Source organism: Narcine bancroftii, chromosome 4 (genome assembly GCF_036971445.1).
Source record: "Narcine bancroftii isolate sNarBan1 chromosome 4, sNarBan1.hap1, whole genome shotgun sequence".
NCBI lineage: Eukaryota > Metazoa > Chordata > Chondrichthyes > Torpediniformes > Narcinidae > Narcine > Narcine bancroftii.
The window spans coordinates 71,284,421-71,310,359 of record NC_091472.1 but is presented as its reverse complement, the minus strand read 5'-3'; the positions used below and the strand labels follow the sequence as shown (position 1 = coordinate 71,310,359).

The window sequence follows — 25,939 nt, the reverse complement described above, 5'->3', positions numbered from 1 at the left end:
TTTGGTGAGAGTGACCACAACTCTCCAAGGATAAAAGCAGACAAAATGGGAAAGTGTTTAATTGGGGAAGGGCAAATTACAATGAAATGAGGCAGGAACTAGCGAGAGTAAATTGGAAACAGATGTTCAAGGATGAAAGCACAAAACTAATCTGGAGAAAGTTTATGGACCATTTATGCTGGGTTCAGGATAGGTTTGTCCCATTGTGACATGGAAAAGATGGTAGGGAAAGGGAACCATGATTGGCAAAACAGGTGAGGCAGCTAGTCAAAAGGAAGAAGGATACATAAATTAAATATGGGAAGCAGGAAACAGAAAGGGCTCATGAGAAGTATATGGTAGCCAGGAAGGAGCTTAAGAAAGGATCTAGGAGAGTTCAAAGGGAGCATGAGAAGACTTTGACATGTAGGATTAAGGATGTGTATGTGAAGAACAGAATGATGACAAGAATGAAGGTGGGGCCGATAAAGGAGGCAACATGTGCGAGGAGGTTGGGAAGGTTCTAAATGAATACTTCGCTTCAGTATTCACAAGAGAAAAGCGTCTCGATCAGGTTGAGATTGGAATAGAATAGGCTTGTGTGTTGACGATGTTCAGATTAGTAAAGAAGAAGTGTTGGATCTTCTTAAAAATAAGATTAAGTCCCCGGGGCTGGATGCGATATACCCCAGGTTGCTGTGGGAAATGGAGGAAGAGATAGTTAGGGAAGTGGCTATTATCTTTAAGTCCTCTCTGGCTACAGGATTGGAGAATGGCAAATGTTGTCCCCTTGTTTAAAAAAGGTAATATCCCTAATGAGGGAAAATTAGGATGAAATTTAGTCATCAAGAAAGTTGTAAATTAAGCATTCATTTGTTGTTGGCAAAGTAGTGAAAACTATCTTTTAAAGATGTAGAAATAGATACTTGATCAGAGTTTTATTAAGTGGAATCAAAGCTGATTTAAAGAGAAAACTGGCCAATTGAAGAGTTTTATTTAAGCAAGTGAGGTAGAATCGAAAGATTCAATGACTGTCTCGAATGGATATTCAAAAGAAGCATGCAAATGTTTTGCTTAAAGCTCGAGCACAAAAGATCTGGCTGGTTATTTAGCAAGAATGGAGTATTTGTAATTAACAGAAAACAATAGAGATGTTTTTTTCAGGCTGAGCATTATTGTATCTGAATTTATGCAAATGACTTGAAGGAAAACTGCAACGTATCCAAATTTGTAGTTGTTGGCCATCAGCAATTCTTCCACTATACATGTATATTGTGTTGCAATCTAAGTACATCAACTTTCCTGAATTAGTCTCTCACTAAATATCGTGAAATTTAAATAGACTTTTCCATCTCTCTTGATCCTCATGGAATTTTCAGGGTGCTAATTCTTAAAAAAAAACACTTTGTAACGGCTACTACGGTAGATGCTACTAAATAAAGGCAAACACACACAAAGGTAGTCAACTCAAGACTGGTTTATTGCAGACATACACAGACCTTTTATTCCCTGCCTGTTAATGAGCTTGTTAGTGAACAGCTGCTGGTCCTGTGGAGCAGCAGGTTAAAGCTATGAGCTATTAGCACCCTGCCCCTTTAGGTAGGGGCTTAATCTGATCCACTCGCTGTACTTTGGCGCCCAGCACTGCTAGCCCGCGATGTGTCAGGTAATTTGTGAACTGACGGTGGTGGTTTGCAATATCGTGCTGTGCACCCGCTACATCTTGACACTTGATGTTGTTTTAAAGATACACAAGTTGAAATTTCAATACACATAAGTGCTAGAGAAATTCAACAAATGCTTTGAATTAATTTATTATTCAAGAGTTGGATTTTGCCCTCCTTTGTAAACCTATTCATCTAGCTATAGATTAGCCTGATATCCAAAAATGGCTTCCCAAGTGTAATAAAAACACATTCTATCAAGGAAGATACTGCATGAATTTGCATGGGAAATTCTGATGAATAGTCTTTGACCTAAAATGGTAACTCTTTGATTCTTTCCACAGCTGCTGTCTAACCTGTTGAATGGTTTCAGAATTTTATGCTTTGATTTCAGGTTGACAAAATATGTAGATTTTAATTGTCTTTACATTGGAAATTATTCAAATTGCACCCATGCAATTCTGAAATATTTCGTGTTTCCTTTCTAAAGATAATGCTGATTATGCAATTTGTGCTTCAGAAAGGATTATGGGAATTTAAGCTTTGGTTGTTGTTTTAAGTAATGAACATGCCAAGATCAACATACCCTCAAAACTTTGAGATCATTAATACACGATCACTGTTCCAGGATACATTTCTGGTCAAATTTCTTTTCCATGCTTCTAGGCATAGCAATATTGAAAATTGAATGACTTTATAAAATCGTTTGAAGGTCAGACGTCTACCTTGACTTAAACCATCCTCAGGTAAACAATGAAATCTACAGATGCTGGGGTTTAGTGCAGTACACAAAAAAAATGCCGGAGAAACTCAGCAGATCATGCAGCATTTCTTCACAAGTGTTTAAAATCAGGCAAGTGTTTGAATAAAAAGGTGGGTGGGTAGGGGAAAGAGTACAAGCTAACAGTAAGAGGAAATAGATGGATACAAGTGGGAGGGTAGAAGTGAAATAAGTTGAGGTGGATAGGGGAGAGGGCAGAGGTCTAAGAAGGTTAGCTCCTTGACTGAAGGAAGAGAAATTAAAGGGAGCTGGAGGAAGGAAGACGGGTAGGAAAAGAGAGTGGAGGAGGGGTTTAATAGAAATTGGAGGTTGATTTTGATGCCGTCTAGTTGGAGACTGCCTAGATGGGGGAAGGTGTTTTTCCTCTAATATAAGGGTGACCTCAAATTGGCAGTACATGAGACTGTGACAGGCATGTCAATGAAGTAATGGTATGTGGAATTAAAGTAGTTGGCCACAAGGAAAGACCTTGCTTTTGTATTGGATAGAGTAATGGTCCTGAACAAAATGATCTCAATTTTGCATTGTCTTCCTAAGGGAGAGAAGATTGCATCAGGAGCACCAGATGCAGTAAATATCCCGTACAGATTCAAAAGATGAAGAGTTGGTTCTTTTGGTAGGACTGTTTGGGGCCCAGGTAGCTTGTTTTCCTAAACCATTCCCCTGCCCACTACACCTTTTTATTCAGGCATCTACCTGATTTTTGCCACTCCTGAAGAAATGCTCAGGCCAGAATTGTTGACTGTGACTTGCTTCCATTCAATGCTGTGTGACCTGTTGATTTCTCCAGCATTTTTTTTTGTTGTACCTTTCCCAAATTTCTACAGGTAATCAAATGACTAAACTGCATGCTCTCCTTGATCAAACCTGAGCAGATCCTGACTGCGAATTCTAGGAAATCCCAATGCTTCTCTTTACTATTTGATTTCCTTCAGAATTCAATGACAAAATACAACAGGGAAATTGCAACAAGATCCGGCAAGATCAAGATATTATCATTCATTCACACATTTTACAAAATGTTCAGGCTCCATTAGGCAAAATCTAAAAAAAACCTCATTTCACATCAAAAATTAAATTGTATTTTCCTTGATGATATTTCTTTCTCCAGGCCATTTACTTTTCTTGGGCAGTTTATGCAAACTAAAATTAATAATGGACTGCACAAAAGTTATCTGTTTTCTTCAATCAGTGACTGCAGTTTAATTAGCATTCAGAACAAAAATTAAACTTGGTATCGAAGGAGCAAAAAAACAGTTGGCCATTATGGATTTTGGTTTGAAGGGTTTGTGCAGGTTGATTAATTAATTTCAAGGAGCATTCCAATTTGCCAAGGCAGTGATTGTTTATGACTGAACTAACTTAAATGTGATGTGTTCTTATTTTAAAAAGGAAAACATTGTTCTCTGTTTTATTCCACAGCTGTGTTTCATTTTAACATTGTGTGCAGTCTTTTGGGTAGGTACCATTTGCTATTGTCTTTTTGCTCGATAATAACGTCATTATACGAAGGATTAAACAATATGGTAGTGGTTAAATTCTTAAATGTTTTGTCAGGCTAAGATATATAGACTGCTCTGTCACTCTTTGGTTCACTTTTTGTGTTTTTTGTAACTAAACTGATTTTAGTTGAGATGTTAACCTTTGTGCTTCTGAGCGTGAAGAAGGGTTAAAGGAAAAAGCAGTTGATACATCAGGTTAAATATTTTGGTGGTATTTATTCAAAGATGTGAATAGATGACTTTAGATTTAAACAGAATTACCAGTATTTACTCTCAATGCATGAATTAAGTTAAACAAAAGTCTGCAGGTGCTGTGATTGTAGTTTACACAGAAAAGTTATGTAAATTAGCAGGAATTAATAAGTATGGGATGACACACAAGGAAATGATAGAATACATGTTTGTAATTCAGGTACTGCTTCCAAATTTGCTGTAATGATAAAGTAACAGATTAAATTTCCATGAAATATTATAAGCTATGGCATCCTCAGCTGTGCCACTGAATTTTCTGCAGATAAAATCTGTCATACAAGTTTAAGAGCTAGGCAAATATGTGTCCCATTCAGTCCTTCAAGGCATTTTAGTAATTTGAGTCATGACTGATCTATATCCTACCTCCATCTATTTAGCTTGGTTCTGCAACCCCCTGCTTAATAAAACTCATCAACTGAAATTTTAATCTAAACATAAGCTTTTTGGTTGAGAGTTTTGTATATTTCCACTAGCTTTTGTGTAAGGAAACACTTCCTAGTGTCACTTTGAATGGTTTTGCTCTTTTTAAGCTTTAGCTTTCTTGTTTATTTCCACTAATATGAGCAAAATAAACGTATGTAGGCTTTGTGCTGCTATGCTGAGGCACTGGTTGGGGAATCTTCTGAAACAGTGATCTCATTGCTGCATGAGCCACCAAAGCATTGTGCAAAGGCTGTCTATGAGAGCTGACATTAGGCAAATTAGGATGAGTGGTGTGGCCGCTTAACATCAAGATATGGGTCCTTAGTAAATGTAGGCAGACAGTGAGTACAAGAATTGGCATCAATTGTTCCACAAGGTGGCAGATTGTCCAAATCTTATCAACTCACATTAAATGTATGGAAGCTTTTTTCCCATCTTTTTGGTGACACACTTCACCCCCGCCTAGAGATTTCAGTAACATGCTCAATGACTAACCATCATCACTGAACTTCTTACCATTGGCACATCTCCAGGCTGTGTTGCCAGATGACAGCTTCCATCGTATCCAACACATGATAGGAGAAATTAGGTTATAAGGCTGATGGCCAACACTGAACAGCAGTTGCTAGGCCCCAGAAATAGCATGTACTCATTCTTCTGGTCATGATGAACCAGATCCACCCAAGCACTTCACTGAGCCACTGCAGTCATCGCTCCAATCCTTACATGCAACTGATGTACGTTGACTCACTGGACAAATACCAAAATTATGATGAGATCATGTAAATCATTTAATTGCTGAGTACCACAAGCAAAGAGCTGGACTTTCAACCCCTTACAGCATGCATCAGTGAGGATGGCAGGGGTTTGCTCTTGGACTCTGGCTCAGCAATACTGTCCATAAATTTTTTGTACAATGATACAATGATCCCTTATAGTGTAAACTTTTGACAATGCAGTAAATGACAGAGCCCTGGAAAGTGTTGTAGAACAGTGAGGCTCAGGTGCATAGTTCTTTGGAAGTGGCAATTAGGGGAGTCAGGGTGGTGAAGAAGAATTTGCCTTTATTGGATGAGGAATTGAGTTCAAACGTTGGGCCTCATACTGCAGCTGAACAATGTATTGATGAAACAATGCTAGGAGTAGTTTGTGCAGTTCTGGTCATCCAGCTCTATGAAGATTATCAATGGGTTGGAAAAGGTGCAGAAAAGATTCACCAGGATCTTGCCAGCACTAAAGAGCTTGAGTTATAGGGACAGATTAGGGAAGGTCAGAACAGGAAAATAGTGCAGGCAAATGAGTGGCTGAAGAGATGGGGCAGGGTATCAAGTTCTTGGAACATTGGAACCTTTTCTAGGGAAGGGGTGACCTACACAAGTGGGATGGATTGCATCTGAACTTGAGAGGAACCAATATCCTGGCTAGGAGGTTTGCTAATGTTGATGGGGAGGGTGGGGTTTAAAATAGATTTGCAGAGGGGTGGGAATCAAAGTGAAGAGGCAGAGGAAGAAGCGGTTGGTGCACAAGTAGGGACATCTAGTCGGAATTTGTGAGTTAGAACGCAATAGTGACACGCTTTATTTTTAAAAGGTAACAAATACTGGACTAGAGGTTTTGTATTTAAATGCATACAGTATACATACTAAAGTGGATAATCTTGTAGTACAGTTACATATTGGCAAGTATGATGCTGTGGCCATCACAGTCGTGGCTAAAAGATGGATGTAATTAGGAGCTGAATGTCCAAAGATACAATGTATGGAAAGTATAGGCAGGTAAGCAGAGGGGGTGGCATGGCTCCATTGGTAAAGAATAATATTAAATCATTAGAAAGAGGTGACATAGGATCAGAAGATATTGGATCATTGTGGGTTGAGTTAAGAAATGACAAAGGTAAAAAGACTCATATATAGACCTCCAAACAATAGCTGGGATGTTAATAACAAATTACAACAGCAAATAGAAAAGGCATGTCAGAAAGGCAATGTTATGATAGTCATGAGGGATTTTAACTTGCAAGTAGCTTAGGAAAACCAGGTTGGGACAGGATATCAAGAGAGAATTTGTAGAATGCCTACGAGATGGTTTTTTAGACCAGCTTGTTGATGAGCCCACGAGGGAATCGGCTGTACTAGATTGGGGGTTGTGTAGTGTAATACACCAGGGGTGATTAAAGAGCTTTCAATAAAGGAACCATTGGTGGGGAGAGGGCAGTGATCACAAAATGATTGGGTTCAATTTGAGATTTAACAAAAAGAAACTAAAGTCAGATGTGTTGGTATTTCAGTGGAGTAAAAACAATTTCAGTGGCATGAGACAAGAAACTAGCCAAGGTTGATTGGAAGGGGGAACTAGTAGGGAAGATGCCAGGGTAGCAATGGATGGAGATTCTGCAAGAAATGAGGAATGTGTAGGATAAATACAGTACATATCAAAAAAAAAGAGGAAAATCTTCTAATGGAAAAAAAGTAGCAACTGTTGCTGTCAAGAGAAATCAAAGTCAACGTAAAAGCAAAAGAGAGGGTACAGAAGGAAGCAAAAACTAGCAGGAGGATAGAGGATTGGGAAGTTTTTAAAAACTTGCTAAAAGTAACTAAAATAACTCTAAGGAGGGAAAAGGTGGAAGTATGAAAGTAGGCTAGCAAATAATATCAACCCGGATTCAAAAAGCAACTACAAATATATAAAGTGTAAAAGAGATGAGAGAAGAAATAGGACCATAAGAAAATGATGGTGGAGAACTAATAATGGGAGGAAAGAAGATGGCAGAGGGATTAAATGAGTATTATTTTGCACAAGTCTCACTGTGGAAGGCATGAGCAGTGTGCCAGATGTCGAAGAGTACCATGGAAGGGAAGTGAATGCAGATACTATTTCACAGTGCTTGGAAAGCTGAATGGTCAAAGGTGGATATGTCCCCCAGACCAGATGGATTGCACCCTTAGGTTCTGAAAGAAGTAGCAGTAAAGATTGTGGATGCGATTATAATGATCTTTCAGGAATAATTAGATTCTGGAGTGGTCCAGGAGGACTGGAAAATCATAAATGTCACCCCACTATTCAAGAAGGGTGGGAGGCAGCAGAAAGGAAATTATAGACTTGTTAACCGGACATCAGTAGTTGAGAAGATGTTGGAATCGATTCTCAAGGATTAGGTTACAAACAATTTGGAGGCACCTGGCCAGATAGGCCAAAGCCAGCATGGTTTCCTTCAGGGAAAATCTTGTTTGATAAATCTGCTGCAGTTCTTTTGAAGAAATGACAGTCAGGCTAGATAAAGAAGATGCAGAGGCAGTTGTGTGTTTAGGTTTTCAAAAACCTTTGACAAGATGCCAAGTTTCCAGTGCAATAAACCAGATAAGACCAATGGTATAACGGGAAACATACCAGCATCGGTAGAGCATTGGCTGATTGGCAGGGAGCAGAGAGTCAGAATACAGAAATCATATTCTGGTTGGCTGCTAGTTGCTAGTGGTCAAGTGTTGGGACCGCTTTCTATATTGTATGCTAATAATTTAGATTATGGAATAAATGGCTTTGCAGCCAAGTTTGCAGATGATGTGAAGGTAGGTGGAGGAGTAAGTATAGAAAACAGTGGCTGCAGAAAGACTTAGATTAATGAATGGGTAGAGAAGTAGCAAATGATATACAATGTCAAAAAGTGTATGGTCATGCACTTTGGTAGGAAAAATATTAGGGCAGACTATTTTCTGAATTCAGATTTATTGTCAGAATATGTAGATGGCATCACAAAGAACCCTGAGGTTCTTTTTCCTGCGGGCAAGGCAGAGTTACCACTTGTAGTGCAAAAGAAATGTACACAGCGTACTTGTAAACAAATAGAGAACTGTAAGCAGATAATGAATATAAACAAACTCTAATTGAAAATACTTAGGTGCTTTAATTCTTGATATATCTCTGAGCCCTTTAATTTCTATTTTTGGAATGAGTGAACTAGTGGACTTAATTTTGACTCCATCTCAATCCCATGTAGTTGCTTTTGCTTCCCTGATTGCTAGAAGGCTAATTTTGCTGCAGTTAAAAGATGTTGTCCCTCTCTCGCATACACAATGGTATTGGATTTGATGGCATCCCTTTCTCTCGAGAAGATTAACTGCTCAACCACTAAAATGATTATTTTTTTTTTCACTTTGGGGGTTTTTCAATTATTTTCAATTTATAGATCAATTATTTTTACTTTTTATCAAAACTGTTTCTTTTTTCTTTTTCTTCATCTTTTGAACTATTAGTATTGAAATCAGTAGTTGATGCCTGGCTTTGTAATCACTCAGATAATAGGTTAGGGTTAGAAATTACATTAGTTATAGGCTTTTTCGTTTCCTTTTTTTTAATCGACAACATTGGTCATATGTATCTTGTTTACTGTTGTTTACTATCTGTAATTTTACTTTTACCTGAACTTTCTATCATAGGTATCTATATATTTGTTATTATTATCTTCTCAAAAACCAATAAAAAGGTTGAAAAAGAAAATACCTAGATGCAAAGGGAGGGAAGTAAAACACAAAATCCTATATAGACACTGTGTTTGAAGTAAAATCATGAGGCTGGAGAAACTCAGCAGATAAAACAGTGTCCTTTATATAGTAATAACCACCTGCCTTTAGGACTATGCTTCTCCCTCCACCTTTACCTTTTTTGTTTGGACGCTTGTTGACATTTTTCCATGCCTTGATGAAGGGCTCAAGCCCAAGACATGGGTTATGTATCTTTATCTTTGATATATAAAGGACACTGTAAATTAGATGTGTTTCATATACAACTGCCTTTGACTTGAAAATATTGCTCAGTCCTTGCCACTAGTGAGCCATGGCATGTTGGGTCGGAAGCCAGGTGGGCCTTAGACTGATAAAGGTTGAGAATAACTGGTCTGGGACAAGAGGGCACAATTTCATGATTGAACGGTGTTCACTTAAAACAGAAATGAGGAATTTCTTCAGTCAGAGGGTGGTAAATCTGTGGAATTTGTTGCCATAGGTGGTTGTGGAGGCCAGGTCATTGGGTGTATTTAAGGCAGAGATATGATTGATTCTTAGCCAGGACATCAAAGGTGATGAAGGGAAGGCCAGGCCTACTGCCTGGCCTTCCCTTAAATGGCAGGGTAGCCTATTTCTGCTCCTATGAATTATGGGCTTATCAGATAGGTTGAGTCTTGATTCCCTTGAACTTAGCAGCTGAGGGATGACTTTTATATAGGTTTATAAAATCATGAGGGGCATTATAAAATGAATGTTCACAATCTATTTCCTATGGTGAATAAATTCTAGAGGGCATGGGTTTAAGTTGAAAGGGGAAGATTTAAGGAGGAACTGGGGGGAAAATTGCTCAATCAGTGGGTAATGTGTATCTAAAGTGAGCTCCCAGAGGAAATTGGAGAAGCAGGTGAAATTTCGACATCCAAAAAAAAATATTTAGGCAGATGCATGGATAAAAGAGGGAGTTGGAAGGATATGGACCAAATGCAGGCAAATGAGACAATACCAAAATGCCAATTTATTTGGCATGAACAAATTGGGCCAAAGGATGCTACATGATGAGAAAGTTGTCAAGTGCTCTTAATGGATATTTTGCACACTGATATCCATTTATAGAATGAGAGACCATAGAATATTGGATTCTATTATGGCTATTAGCTACTAATGATCTAATGTATATTTTTTGAATGCCAGATTATCAATTTATTTTTTCTCTTTTAGTGGCACAACAAAGTACTCGCCTTATTGTTCTGTATTTTTCAGTTCCTAGCAACAACTTGGTAAGAATCATTATCCACATCTTAAAAGAGAAATTAAAATAAAATGTACCAAGAAGTTTTTATTCTATTGTTTTCTAGTAGTCATTTTAAATTATGACTGTTTAATCAGCTTTCTGTTAGAACATGATCAGATGGTACAAAGTTGCAAATTTAAAATTTAGTTATTTTATCCCACCATTCAGTTGTTATTTCATATCACATTTTTAATCACTTTTATTCTCATTTTGGTTTTAGTCTGGCATGAATCTCACAAGTGCAATCTAGAATGCTCATAGCTTGACTAAGGTCTCCGGTCCAAAACGTTGGTTAGCTTTTACTTCCTAGAGATGCTGTGTGACCTGCTGAGTTTCTCCAGCATTTTTGTATTTTGCACTACACTCAGCATCTACAGGCTTCCCTGTTTAATGCCAAAGAAGTATTTTTAAAGTGCAAAAGGATATGTTAATTAGATAGTAATAAAATTACTATATTTAAACATTTAGCTATGCTTAAATAGAAATATAATCAGACAAAATTTGACACAAATCATTTGAAGTGTTAAACAGAAAAGACCCCAGATGCGGGATTGTAGTTCACTAACAAATTTTACATTTTTTATATTTAGACATACAACATGGTAACAAGCCATTTCTGCCCAAGAATCCGTGCTGCCCAATTTACACTCGATTAACCCCTGGCATGTTTTGAACGTGGGAGGAAACTGGAACCCCCGGAGAAAATCCACGCTGACACAGAGAGAACGTACACACTCCTTACAGACAGTGCAGGACTCAAACCCCAGTCCGGTCCCAATCGCTGGCACTATAAAGGTGTTGCAGTAACCTAGCTTTGTCAAGTGCTGGAGAAACTCATCAAGTTACACAGCATCTAAAGGAAGTAAAGGGTAACCAGTGATTCGAGCCTGAGCCCTTTGTCAAGGTATAAGCAAAAAGCAGGCGGGTGCCTGAATAAAAAGGAGGGAGGAAGGGGCAGGGGGAGGGTAGAAGTTTTTTTTTTTAAAGTTGAGAAATGTTAGCAGGAGGTAGTAGCTCTGAATAGAGAGGGAAGGGGCTCGGGAGCTGGAGTAAAGAAGACAGATTTGTATGAGGAATTTAATAGAAACTGGAGAAGTCAAAGTTAATGCCTTCTGGTTGGAGAGTGCCCAGACAGAATTTTAGGTATTGTTTCTCCAATTGTGCTTAGCCTCAATTTGGAAGTGCAAGAGGCCACTTTGGTATGGGAATAGTTTTTGGAATTAAAATGGTTGGCCACTGGGAGATCCCTGTTATTGCAGCATATAAAGCAAAGGTGCTAAAAAAAAAGTGAAGCAATTCTATCCACGAAATGATGGGGAACAGATGGTTTGACAAATAATGTGCTCAGATGATATGAAGGTGGAGTAATTGTGGATGGAGCTTAAGGTTGTCCAAAGTTACAAAAAGATATAGACAGGATGCAGAGATGGGCAAAAAAGTGGCAGATGGTGTTCAATCCAGACAAGTCTGAGGTGATGTATTTTGGAAGGACATACCAGAAGGCTGAGTACAGGTTTAATGGTCGGTTACTTCAGAGTGTGGATGAACAGAGTGACCTTGGGGTCCAAATCCATATATCCTTTAAGGTAGCCACACCAATTGATAGGATAGTTAAGAAGGCCTATGGGATGTTGAGCTTCATTAATTGGGGGATTGAGTTCAAGAGAAGAGAGGTCATATTTGTAACTACAATCTCTGGTGAGACCACACTTAGGGTATTGTGTTCAGTTCTGGTCATTTCATTATAGGAAGGATGTGGAAGCTATGGAGACAATGCAGAGGAGATTTATCAGGATGTTACCTGCATTGGAAAATAAGTCTTATGAGGTAAGGTTAGCAGAGCTAGGACTTTTCTCTTTGAAGCATAGAAGGATGAGGGGGACTTAGAGGTCTACAAGATTATGAGAGGCATAAATAGGGTGGACAGCCAGTACCTGTTGCCCAAGGTAGGAATAGCAACACCAGAGGATATATGTACAAAGTGAAGGGAGGGAAATTTAGGGGAGAAATCAGGGGCAAGTTGTTTTTTTTTTTTTTGCAGAGTTGTGGGTGCCTGGAATGCCTTGCCAAGGATGGTGGTGGGGGCTGAAACATTGTGGGCATTTAAGAGACTCTTAGACAGGCATATGGATGGAAGAAAAATAGAAAGTTACAGGGTTGTGAGGGTTTAGTACTTTTTTTAAGGCATATATGGGTCAGCACAACATTAAGGGCTGAAGAGCCTGTACTGTGCTATAGGGTTCTACTTTCTATGATGTGTTAAACTAAAGGATGCAGACCATCTGAGGAGGAGGAGCAATGGATTATGTACATGGTACAGAAGAGGATGTTATTTTTGACATTGTTTTCATTTGTCTTAATATGAAAACAGGAGGAGGAATTAAACGGTGTTTGAGCAGTGGTGAGCTGCAAACTCGGGTGGAGTTGGCATGTTCAAGAGCTTTGACCATTCATTGGAGATAGTTTTATCATTTACAAGACAGGTTGTGTGAGAGTGCACTTGGAATCAATATGTCTGCATGTAAAGGATCCTGACTTTGATTTGTATTCCAAAAATCATTCGTCACATAAAATCTTAACCTTTAGCAATGAGATTTTATCACATTAACCAATCTTTTGGTTAAAGAATTATCTCCAAGTAGTCAAGCTCCAATTTTAATATTCCCATTTTTTTTGTTTGATGACTTCCATCAGAAGGAAGGAGTTTTCTAAATCTTCCCTATTGACCCCTTTCATTTTCAAACACCTCATCCAGATAGTTTACTCTGAAATTTCCAAAAACACTGTTCCATGTCATGTGAACATACTGTCGATTGTGAATAAAATGTCTTCATCCCTTTTGTCATTATTTGGAGATTCCCAAACTTTCTCCACTATGCCTTCACCTTTTTCTGCAGTCCTCACCCCCAATTCCTCTGCTACTCTCTTTCTAATTACAAACAAGGAATAAAAGCTATTATTCTACCTCTTATTGCTTCTGTGGATTCTATGCTACCCTGTACATTTGAATTTTGTTTTAAGTTTTGTGTGAAAGACTTTTTTTTGGGGGGGGGGGGGGTGGAGAATGCAGCAAAACTCCAGCTTGAATTATTGGTGCATTCTTCAAAGATTATTATGACAATCAGTTGCAACCTGGTGAATCCAAAAGAGGGACCACCAGCAGGAGCTTCCTTTCCTAGGTTTATTTTGTAACCACTGTTAATTGTGGTGGAATGGCTGTGCTGGGAGTAGTATGGCCGGAGACATTGTTGCAATGGCCTATTAACAAAGTGGACTTGTGTATTCAGTCAGTACATGCTGCTGTATCCATTATCAGTGCAAAAGAAAAGCTGCACTCTTAAAGATGGGAAATTGTGAATGTTAATTTTAAATGATAGAACTAATGAAATGCCCTTTTTAATTTTAAATGCAAATATATCTGACAAAATAATGTTGAAATATTAAAATTCACCTAGGCAATGATTCAATATCACATTTATTTCAGTGAAGAAGAATGGATAAAATGCACTAATTGCCATTATGTAATTTGAACAAGACCCTTGATTGTGCACTTTGTTGTTAAGATTGGTTTTGAATTTACTGATGAAATAAACAAGTCTCTTCCAACTGAGGAGGCTGCGGGAACGCTAGAGGCAAGTCCACGGACATGCGGTGACTCTGGGGGGCGGTTCTTTTTTTTATTTTCAATGGTGAATTTTTGCCTTATGGCAGGCTAAAGTCAATTTTCTGTAATATTACACCTATTTTTATTACACGACAATAAGGGAATCTTGGATCTTGAATTTGTATTGCAGCTCTCATGTAAGAAGTATTCCAGGATGCATATTCAAACAAAATTTTCAAAAACTTCTAAATGATTGATTAAAGGAAGGCTTCAAGCAATGCTAATTAGAAGTAAAAAGGTGGAAGGATTTGAAGAAATTTAGATTTGGGTCCTTAAATTGCTGAAATCATGACAAAGGGATTAAGAGGTCAAATTGGAAAATCTTATTTGAAGATGTGCATGATTAAGGGCTTGAACATAAAATAGAAACTTCAGACCAGTAAGCAATTTATTTCAGTGAATGTCTATCTGTCATAATTTCCACTATTCTGAGGAGAATGATTCTTACTTCAACCTTATTCACATAACTAATGTCCCTGAAATTATGTTTGTAAATCTCTCTGCACTCTCATAAAGCCTTTGTATGTTTCCTAACAGGAGACAATACTGCAGTTATGGCTGAAACTAATATTCTCTAAAGGTACATAATATCTTCCTTGCTCTTGTACTCTGTAAAGATGAGGAAAGAAAGGAGTCACGTGATGGAGTAGTGACTGGTAGGAGAATACCAGCCCTCTCCAGAAAAGAAGGAAAAAAGTGAAGAAAAAGCAAAGCCCCAGACTCACAAATCACAACAAATAAAAATAAAGGTGTAGAGGAAATGGCACCAAAGAAAGAAAAGCCAAAAGCAACAGGAAGAAAAGAATGAGGAAAGATACCAGAAGAGAAAGGTGAAGGCCTTACCTGTACAAAGAAGCAGGGACCCGCCGTGGAAAGAGGAGCCCACTCCCTGAGGTCAGTGGAAACCCCGCAGGGTTGCGACCCACTGAACGCAGGACTGGCTCACGGAGCCAAACAGAGGTGCGCAACCGCGCATGCGCAAGGAATCGCACATGTGCAATGCACACGACAAAGACAACACCGATGGGAGGGGGGACCAGCTGTGGAGTGGAACTCCACAGCACGAACAGCTGAGAAAGACCCGACAGCAGGGCTCCCAGCAGGAAGATACAGAAAATAATGAGAAAGGGAGGGATGAGAATGAAAAAAGGAAAGCAGAGACACAACAGATAACCAGCCCAGAAGAAGAGGACCAACAACAAAACACCATTAAAAAAAAATACCCAACAAACTGAGACAAACAGCCCAACAAGAAAGTCAGAAGAGACACAGATAACAAGGAAGAGAAGTAGAAGACAAACCCTAGAGCAGACACAGAAGAAGGAGAGCATCAAGCTCTGCACAGAGAAATAGAAGATAAAGGGAATGGACAGTACATGGATTTTTTTTTAAATTTCAAGAATATATGGAAGCATTAAAAGAATGGCTGACATGAGAATTTAGTGAAGTAAAGATGAGGAAAGATGGAAGAGGTTGGGCCTATGTTCACTAAATTTGGAAAAATAAGAGGTAATCTCAATGAAGCACAAAATTCAGAGCAAGTTTGATACAGGAGATGCAGTGACAATGTTTCTCCTTTAAGGGGTTGTATAGTTTTGGATAAGGTGCTGTCTATTTATAATTTTTTTAAAAGAGCTGATTAAGAATGTTTTTTCTTGTGCCTTTTGGAATTTTCTATCTAGAGATTGGGTCATTGAATATATTCATAACTGCACCAGAATGGTTTTAGAAAAGTTGTGTGAAACAGGTAGGAAAATGGTGCTGAGACCAAGATCAGATCAACATAGCAGTCTGAAGAAGCTATCTAGCATAACTCATTTCTGTTCCTTTGCTTAAGACTGACACAGGATGATGATGGAGATGTTGATTGAAAGGGAGTACGGTTCAGCAATGGTGTTAAATATGAATTAGAACCAGTAAAATTTAGGATGTTAAAAAGCATTTTTAAAATTTTCATAGAGGAGATAGAGGCAAGGAGAACAAAGGAGAGTATCTATTTATAAAGAGGACCAAGAGTGACCAGTGACAGCTGAGAGATGTTAAGATTTTTCTGATTAATCTGATTAGTGGAGGTATAAACAGAGGAAGGTGAATCAAAATGGTGAAGATGAATCAGAAAAGGAGCTGTAATAGATGAAGTATGACTGTGGCTGAAAACCCAAAATAAAGGGTAATGCAGTAAATGTCCAGTAAGTCAGGCAGCATCAGTGGAAAGGGGAAAATTTTGTATTAATGATACAAGTGTTAAAATGTGCTTGTTTTCTAGCTTTGACGAAAGGTCATCAACTTAATTTTACCTCTATTTCCCAAGCAATTTTCTCTGGCCTGATGAATATTTTTGTTTGTATTTCATTTTTGCAGCTATTGTAGTTTCTTTATATTAACTGTTAATGGGATATTTGCAGTGTGCAGTTTGCCTAGTTTAGTATATTTCAGTAATGACTAGATTTAAAGCTCTGTGTTATATCCATAGTGCTTAGGACAGTCAGTATAGACTTGGTTGAATGGGGTGCATCTGTACTGCATCTCTCTGACATCCCAAAGTAATGAAAGGATTCACAATTTGTAACTTGTTTATCCTTTTGAAGCTCCACTGCAACACTGTCAAAACATGTTCTACTGAAATACTGAAGGAGTGAGGTTTGTATAATGAATTTGAATGAGATGGGTTTTGAACATTTTAAATTAATTCTGTGATTATTTAAAGAGGAATCGATGTTTCCTGTAATCTAGCCAAATTCCTTGCCCCAGTTAATAGATCCAAAACAGATCAACTGATCATTTATCTGATTTGCTATTTGGTTTGTCACAACTGTACAAAATGTACTGGGGCTGTAGGTTAATGGGGTTTAAATTGGGTGGCATTGGGTTCATAGGCTGAAATGGCCTGTTACCATGCTGTATGTCTTTCTTTTTTAAAATGCCAAATAGAGTGATCGGAGTCACGTGATGGAGTAGTGGCCGGACGGTGAACTCCAGCCCTCTCCAGAAAAGTCGGGAAAAACAAAGGAAAACACAAAGGCACAGAAATAAAAGTTACAGAAAAGTGAGTATAAAGGTGGAAAGAAGATGGCGACAAAAAAAGAAAAATCGAAAGCAACGGTAAGAAGAGAGGAAGAGAAGACAAAGGAGGAAAAAGGTGAAGGCCTTACCTGTCCGAAGATGCCCGCTGCGGAGAGAGAAACCCGCTCCCTCAGGTCGGTAAATAATGGACTACAAAAATGGCTCGCTGAGCCGAGTAAAAGTGCGCAACCGCGCATGAAAAAAAACACACCGACGGGAGGGGGGACCAGCTGGGGAGTCGATCTCCACAGCCGGCAACGACAGCTGCAGAACACCTGCAGCAAGAAGAGACCACAGAAGACAATAGAAACAAGAAAGAAGAGAAGGAAAGGGCACCAAAGAAACAACAGATGGCCAACCCAGAGGAAGAAGAAGAGGAAGAGTACAGTGAAATAGAAGAAGAAAAGAAAGGCAAGATAAAGGATATACTTTCTCTTATTAAAGGATACATGGAATCATTTAAAGAATGGCAAACACAGGAATTTAAGGATTTAAGAAAAAGAATAAACAACACAGAAGAGAAAATGAATAAAATAGAGATGACCTTAACAGAAATGGGAAAGAAAATGGACAAGATGGAAGAGCGGGCAGTAGCAGCAGAAATGGAGGTAGAAGACTTAAAAAAGAAATTGGAGGAATCTAATAAAAAAACTAAAGAGACACAAGAACTACTAGCTCAAAAAATAGATACAATGGAAAATTATAACAGAAGAAATAACATAAAGATAGTGGGCCTTAAGGAAGATGAAGAAGTCAAGAATATGAGGGAGTTTATAAAAGAGTGGATCCCTAAGACCCTAGGATGTCCAGAACTATAGCAAGAAATGGAAATAGAAAGGGCACATAGAGTATTGGCCTCTAAACCACAACCACAACAAAAACCAAGATCTATTGTAGTAAAATTCCTAAGATATACTACAAGAGAAAAGGTACTGGAGAAGACAATGGAAAAAGTAAGAGAGGGCAACAAACCACTGGAGTATAAAGGGCAAAAAATCTTCATCTATCCAAATATAAGTTTTGAACTCCTAAAGAAGAGAAAAGAGTTCAATACAGCAAAGGCGATTTTATGGAAGAAAGGGTATAAATTTATACTAAAGCATCCAGCGATATTGAAAATATTTATTCCAGGACAACAAAACAGACTATTCTCGGATCCAGAAGAAGCACGAAAATTTGCAGAACAATTACAAAAATAGACTGAGGGAGGAAGACGGGTAATGAGAGTTAAAATGATCACGATTGATATGTATGCGGGTAAAGAGGTATAAGAGTGAATAGAGACAATGTGCATACGTGAAAGTATCTGTACTTAGAGGAAAATATATATAGTATAGACAAGAATTAATAAGGGAAGGTAATGGAATAGAGAGAATAAGGAGGGAATTAAAAGAGTGACCTTTGTGACATATGAGAAGTGAAATCTTTTCTGGGGGGGGCGGGATGGGGGGAAATAGCGGTCACTGCAAAATCAGTTGACGCTTGCGAGTAGATTCGCAAATCCAAATGGAGAGGGGAGATGTGGTTGTCCGACAAGGGATAAAGGACAACTCAGGAGGGGAAGGGGAGATTGGGGATAAATAAGATAGAAATAGGAGAATAAGGAAAATGTTGGATGTTGTAGGAATGTTGTCTTATAAAGAGTTGAAAATAAGAAAACAGAAATGGAAAAGGAGGAAAGGTAATGATGGAAAAACGGAAAGAGAAGATAAACAAAATATAAAAGGGCTACGCTGAACTATATGACTTTAAATATTAATGGAATACATAACCAAATTAAAAGGAAGAAACTACTAAATTTAAATGAATAAATGTATTCCATTAGAAAAAATAACATATAGGTTAAGAAATAATATTGAAATATTCGAACAAGTATAGGAGCCTTACATTAAATACAATAGCGAAAACCTACCGGGGACAAACATTACCTAAGTTGATGGAAGGAGAAGGAAAGAAAAGAATGGACTCAGTAGAATTTCTGGTGTATTTTTGTTGAATGACAACATTGTCTGACTGGCTTAATGCAACCTAGATTGTATACCTAAAATGGATGAGAGGGGGGGGTGGGGGGGTGGCTTGGGAGGAGGAGGGGGGGAGAAAAAGTCACTGTATATGTGTGAAAAAGAAATAGTGTATATCATGGCTTATGTGATTTATGGTGTGAAAAATAAAAAATTATAAAAAAATAAAATAAAATAAAATGCCAAATAGAGTGAGAAGGGTGCTAATGCTGTGGGTCTATTTGGCCCCTTATGCAAACTGAGGTGCATCTCAATGATGCTGTGAGAAAATTGATTGTTGTGTTTTTTTCATAATAGTTGAGAATACATTTCAAAAGTAATAATTGACTATAAAGTATTTTGTACTGTACTAAATTTATGTAAGATAATATCCTTCTATCATTTTTGTCATTCTTGTGTGCTATCCCAAATCAGTTTTCTCAAAATTACATCTTTTCTATAAAATTTTATCCAAATTTTAATATTTACACTATGACTAAAATTCTGCCTTTGTTCTCATTTGCAACCTTCTGAAAATTTAAAATTTAGTTATTTTATCCCACCATTCAGTTGTTATTTCATATCACATTTTTAATCACTTTTATTCTCATTTTGGTTTTAGTCTGCATTGGTTTGCAGAATCCAAATCCATGCTGTATTTTTTTTAGAAAAGATGCAGCTATGAATACAGAGACATTTGAGTGTTCCACATGACAACAGGAGAGTTCCCTCAAGTCCTTTTTTTTCCCCTGATATGTTAATTTATAGCATATACCAAAGATTTGTTCTTAATCCTCACATCTTTGTTTTATTAATAGATTCTCATGTGGAATCTTGTCAAATAAGTTTTGAAAATCTACATGGCATAATTACTTCAAAGACTGTGTTATCCTGTAGAATGAATTCAGAATATCTGTAGCAAATCACTGTTTAAATCAAAGGTGTATTTTTTTTTTGTTAATCTTGGAATGCCAAGTAAAGAGGCTATAAAATTATATTTTTGTATTTTGCACAGATTAGGGGAATTGGTGACCAGAGGAGGGGAGGGGGGAATGAAAAAAGATTTAACAGGAATCTAAGGGGCAACAGTTTTACACAGAGCGTGGTTAGTGCATGGAACAGGCTGCCGGAGAATGTGTTTGAGGCAGATACTATTGCAATATTTAAGGAAAAATGGGACTGATGTGTGGATGGGATAGGCTTAGAGAGATATGGGCCAAATGCAGGCAGGTGAAACCTGTGTGGGTGGGACATTTGCTCAATTGTGAGCAACCTGAGCTTATTCAGATTTCTGAAGTGTTCCCAATTTTCTTTTTAGGTACAGTCTGTCGTACATTCCCTTTGCAAGGTGAGTCCTTGAAAACCTTTTTGTTGCAGTGTCTTTGATTATGTGGTTTTTTTTTTGCAAATCTGCACATGTAATGACTGAGAATCAATTCCCCTCTGAAGTGGAGATTTTTGTGGTTCATGACCTTCTAATTGAAGACATTTTGGAATTTTCCATGTGATACCATGAGTTTCCCTGGATGAACCAACTTTCTCATCCAAAAGATAGAAGTTATTGGCTACCATAAATACTCTGCATAGGTAAAGTCAATTATTATTATCCCTAGGTTTGTCCTTTCCCACCTCAGGAGGTATTCACACAGTAAGAAGTTTGGAAATGGTGATACCTAAATGTGTACACCATGTGGCATCAGATCAATCATAGGCCACAAAAGCTCATTAACTGAATCAGTACTTCCATGTTGATTACTATTTGAAAGGATTAAAGTAAAACTAAATAATATCTGGGCTTTGTACTTAAATATCTGTCATCAATATCTGTCATCAAGACATAACAGCAAAAATAGATTATTCAGCCCATTGAGTCTACCCTGCCATTTAATCATGAGCTGATCCATTTTTGCACTCAGCCCCACTGCCCGCCCTTCTTCCCATAACCTTTGATGCTCTGGCTAATCAAGAACCTATGACTTGCCTCCACAACTGCCAGTGGCAACAAATTCCACAGATTTACCACCCTATGGCTGAAGAAATTCCTCTGCATTTCTGTTTTCTGTGAATTCCCTTCAATCCTAAAGTTATGCTTTCTTGTCCTAGACCATCCCACCATGGGGGAAAAAAATCTTTCTACATCTACTCTTCTCCATGAATGGTAACTGCTAACCAAGCTAGCCAAGTCATTAAATTCACAGACAATTTGGACCTCTGGCAGATGGTGAAAGAACATTCAAGGATAAAAATTGATAATACATACAAAAATGCATTTAATTGCAGATATTGATTGTTATCAGTAGGGACAACCAATGGACAACTTTTGAGGTATAATTGTCCTTGCACAGATTGTGTTGTATTACAAGGAGCTACTAGGGTACTAAATGGGAGAGATTTGGAACAGATATTGCACCTCAAAGTAACTCCAACTGATGAGTTTTACATGCTGCATTCAGTGACCACCTCATAATTTGAAATATCACGTTTACACAAATATAATTCCTGGAAATATTTTAATATGAATTTGCTGTGATTTAGTATTTATTGTATGTCTGAATTGTGTGGCTTCACTTGAAACAATCAAGTAATCACATATTGGGCATTCTTGTGTAGCTCTCAGTGCACAATAAGCTCTGTTGAAAATAAACTTCTATTTTTAAACTCTCTTTAAGGTAGAAGTTGACCTACTGCACATATTTACATACTCCTGTGTTTGCCTGTCAAAGATTGTATTGCAGAGCTCATGACTGAACTTTTCGAGCAAACTATTTTAGCCTGGAAGCCCATCACTTTAGTTCTCTGGTTCTTTATAAGTTGTAACAGGACTGTAGGAAAAGATTAGAGCACCATCACTGAGTTATTAAAATGTATACTTTTATTGTGAGACATTTGTCAATTAGAGCCTTCTGTGGTACAGATTAATTAACAAATTTGAAGAGATTTTTTTTAATGTAATGTTACTTGCTGAGTCCCTCTAGCCTGATCGGATTTGTGTGTTGAACTTGCAGCATGTGTAGATTTTCTGTGGGATCCAATTGCAAATTCAATTGTTCATCAAAGGAAGTTTTTTTTCTATATTTTTAGCACTTTTTTGGGCATATTGTTCATCTATCACATTTTCTCTGATCTTTTTCACTACCCCCACGAGTACATTTAAAAAGAGCAAGGCTGTAAAGCACCTAGTGCTGAGATTATGAAAAGCATAATATAAATGTTATTTTGTGGCATAATAATTATTTATGGTTACCTTTCAGAGATGCTATAATAAAGTGTTGCACTTCCTGCATCGAATAAGGAGAAAGAAAACTTGTCAAATCCCAAGACCCTTTTTAGTGGTTACTCGTGGCCACGTAAAGACCTGCAGACTGCATATTTTGTTTCTTGGATAACTCCTAAGTACCATCCATTTGTTTATTTTGGTGTATTAGAAAGAAAATTATGTAATATTTTATTTTTAAAATATCTACTGTATATTACTGATTATACTGAACCAAAGAATCAAGCCATCGTGTTTTTCAAGGAATTTCTGTTTTTTAAGTAATTGGAATGTTTGATATCATTCTAATACATTTGCATTGCCATGCCCTAAATTGCTGTTCTGCTGTGATTAATGAGTTTTACTAATAAATTTTTGTAAAGCTAATATAATTATAATGAAAACTTGTTTTGCATCGACTGAAACTGTGCTACTTTCTGCTAATTATTCCTCATACAAATTTGTTTATAAAATTTGAAGCAGCATTTTTCACTCAATTAAAGATGACTCACAGTTAAAATCATGCAGTACAGTGTCTTATCAGATGATTTTCTTGAAGCCAGAAAGGGTCTCGAGTTATTTTACATTGGAAATGCAAGGAATTGTTATTAATGTATGAAGAAAATATTTTCTTTTGTTTCCAATTATTAAAAAGCTTTCAGTTCTCTATATAAAAACAGAGATTAGGAAGAACTTCTTTAGCCAAAGGGTCGTGGATACAGCAGTGGAAGCCAGATCACTGGGAGTATCTAAACAAGAAATAGACAAGCATCAAATTTGTGAGGGCATCAAGGGGTATGGAGAAAAGGCCGGAAATTGGAACTAGTGTAGACTAGCTTAGTGTAGATTTATGGAACAGATTCAATGGGCCTAGTGGCCTCCTCCTGTTCCTTTGTCTTGTGATCTAGTTTATATTCTATCTCAGAAGCAAAGAGCTTCACCTTGGCATCCATAAATCTAACATTTAAACACTTTAATTCATTTACAAATGGAATTTAATATATTCAATTTGTACTAACCTTCAAACTACTGCCCTCTCCTGTGTGTGGTATGATTTAATCAAGGACATAGATGCTATACCTTTTGTTTTATACTTATTCCCATGTCTCTTCCATTTCTACACCTAATCAAAGTTTTCAACCACTTCCTCAATCTCTAAGGTAGATGACAGGGAGGACTGATTAGAAAGATTTAGGTTCAAGCATAAATATTGAAGGAGCAGTATACGCTAATAGTGGCATTGGATATCCTCAAATTCTAAAATTGAATGATATACAATTAACAAAAATTAAAATTACAAAAATAATACTAATACAAGTGTCTGGGGGTGGGGGGGTGACCTTGGAGATACAGAAAGAAGTATCCATTGATTTTGGTTCTCTTCCAAATACTCCTTTCCTTTGTTTAAAACCTTTCTGACAATGTATATTTTATAATGGAGAGTCTGTCATTTTAATTATTTAATGGTGCATTTGTAAAATAATTGCATCCAGGTATATGACCCATAAACCTATATGCTGATATGCCACCTTTTGTCCATCTCAATCAGAACATTTTTTTGGTTTCCTTTGCAACATCAGGCTTTGTGCTTGGTTGTACTTGAGGGTGACGAACTTGGAATTATGGAGATTCTACCAGTTTTGGTGAAACAAAGCCAACCATTTGGAGATCTAGAAAGGAAAAATGAGGCTTACGGTCATGTCTATTTGCAGAGAAGTTATCAATGAGAACTCCAGAAGCCTACGATTAGGGTCTAGTGTTGCTTCAGGAGAGAAGTCTGTGATCAGCCTAGGGCATAGTTAGAGCAGACTATGTCAAACCATGCATTAGAATGCTTACATTAGATACAATTATCCATTTCACAATCCCCCTCTGATGAAGCACCCCACCCTACCTCTCCCTGATTTTGTTAAAACCCTAGCTATTTGATTTGCACCTAACCCAATTCAAGCAGTTAATCTCAACAGAACTGTTCTCTTATTCCTCAGTGTCTCAGAAATTGAAGTGGACTTCTCTCAAGCCAATCTTTGAATCAAACAATCTAATCTTGTTGAACCTCTGTTGATTTACAAGGGCTCAGATAATAATAGGAGATTATTAGTTTTATACATTTTTTTTTTCTTTTTGCTTAGCCAGGGACTGTTTTAGATAGCCAGAAACCAATTAAAATTGGGGATGGTCAACATGGCTTTGTGCATGGTAGGTCGTGTTTAACCAAACATAAAAATTTTTGAGGTTACCAGGAAAGTTGACAAAGGAAAAGCTGTAGATGTTGTCAACATGGACTTTAGTAAGGCCTTTGACAAGGTCCCACATGAGAGGCTAATCAGGAAAGTTCAGATGCTCAGTGTTCATAGTGAAGTAGTGAACTAGATTTGACATTGGCTCTATGGGAGAAGCCAGAGAGTGTGTTAAATGATTGCTTCTCAGACTGGAGGCCTGACATTAGTGGTGTCCTCAAGGATCAGTACTGGGACCATTGTTGTTTGTTTTTGATATCAATGACCTGGATAATTATGTCCTAAATTGGATCAGCAAGTTTGCAGATGACACAAAGATTGGTGGCATTGTGGATAGCAAGGAAGGTTTTCAAAGCTTCCAGAAGGATCAGGACCAGATTTTAAAAATGTGCTGAAAAATGGCAGATGAAATTTAATGCAGACAATTGTAATCTGTTGCATTTTGAAAGGGCAAACCAAGAAAGGATATACACCAGTGGTTCTCAACCTTTTACTTTCCACTCACATACCACTTTAAGTAATCCCTATGCCATCAGTGCTCTGTAGTAAGGGATTGCTTAAGGTGGTATGTGAATGGGAAAGGAAGGTCGAGAATCACTGCTCTAGACCCAATTGTTACTGCAATATTGGCCCATTTCCTTTGGAGTTATGAAACTGCACATAACAAGTCTATTAGGTACAATTAAAACAATGGTTTTCAAACTTTTTCTTTCTACCCACACCTTAAGCAATCCCTTACTAATCACAGAGCACCAATGACATTGGGGATACTTAAAGTGATATGTGAGTGGAAAGAAAAAAGAACCACTACACAGTGCATGGTAGGGAATTGAGGAGTGTGGTAGAATTGCAGGATCTGGGAATACAGATGCATAATTCCCTGAAAGTGGTGTCACAAGTGAATAGGGTTATAAAGAGAGCTTTTAGCCTGTTGGCCTTCATAAATCAAAGTATTGAGTACCAGAATTTGGATGTTATGTTAAAGCTGTATAAGACATTGGCCAAAGACAGAGGCCAAATTTAGAGCAGTTTTGGTCATTTAACTACAGGAAAGATCTTAATAAAATAGAGTGCAGAGATTGACAATGATGTTGCCCTGACTTCAGGACCTGAGGGGAGGTAAGATACAAACGAGAGGACATTGGTTAAGGTTGAAAGGGGAAAAGTTTAGAGGGAATATGAGTTGGAACTTATTCACACAGAGGATGGTGAGAGTGTGGAACAAGCTGCCAGCTGAAGTGAATGTGGGCTCAATTTTAACATTTAAGAAGAATTTGGACAGGTACATGGATGGGAGAGGTATGGACTGGGTGCATGTCAGTGGGACT

General features: G+C 37.7%; 1 protein-coding gene across 1 annotated transcript in view; it reads left to right on the top strand.

Moving 5' to 3' along the window:
- sft2d1 (SFT2 domain containing 1) overlaps positions 1-22,894 on the top strand; it is a 59,437-nt gene extending 36,543 nt beyond the window's left edge. Inside the window, exons 5-8 of the mRNA XM_069931596.1 lie at positions 3,847-3,882; positions 10,319-10,377; positions 20,437-20,466; positions 22,370-22,894. Of these exons, the coding sequence (XP_069787697.1) occupies positions 3,847-3,882; positions 10,319-10,377; positions 20,437-20,466; positions 22,370-22,409 (165 nt within the window). The 3' untranslated portion in view covers positions 22,410-22,894. The remainder of the gene's footprint in view (positions 1-3,846; positions 3,883-10,318; positions 10,378-20,436; positions 20,467-22,369) is intronic.
- The last annotated feature ends 3,045 nt before the right edge of the window (positions 22,895-25,939 follow it).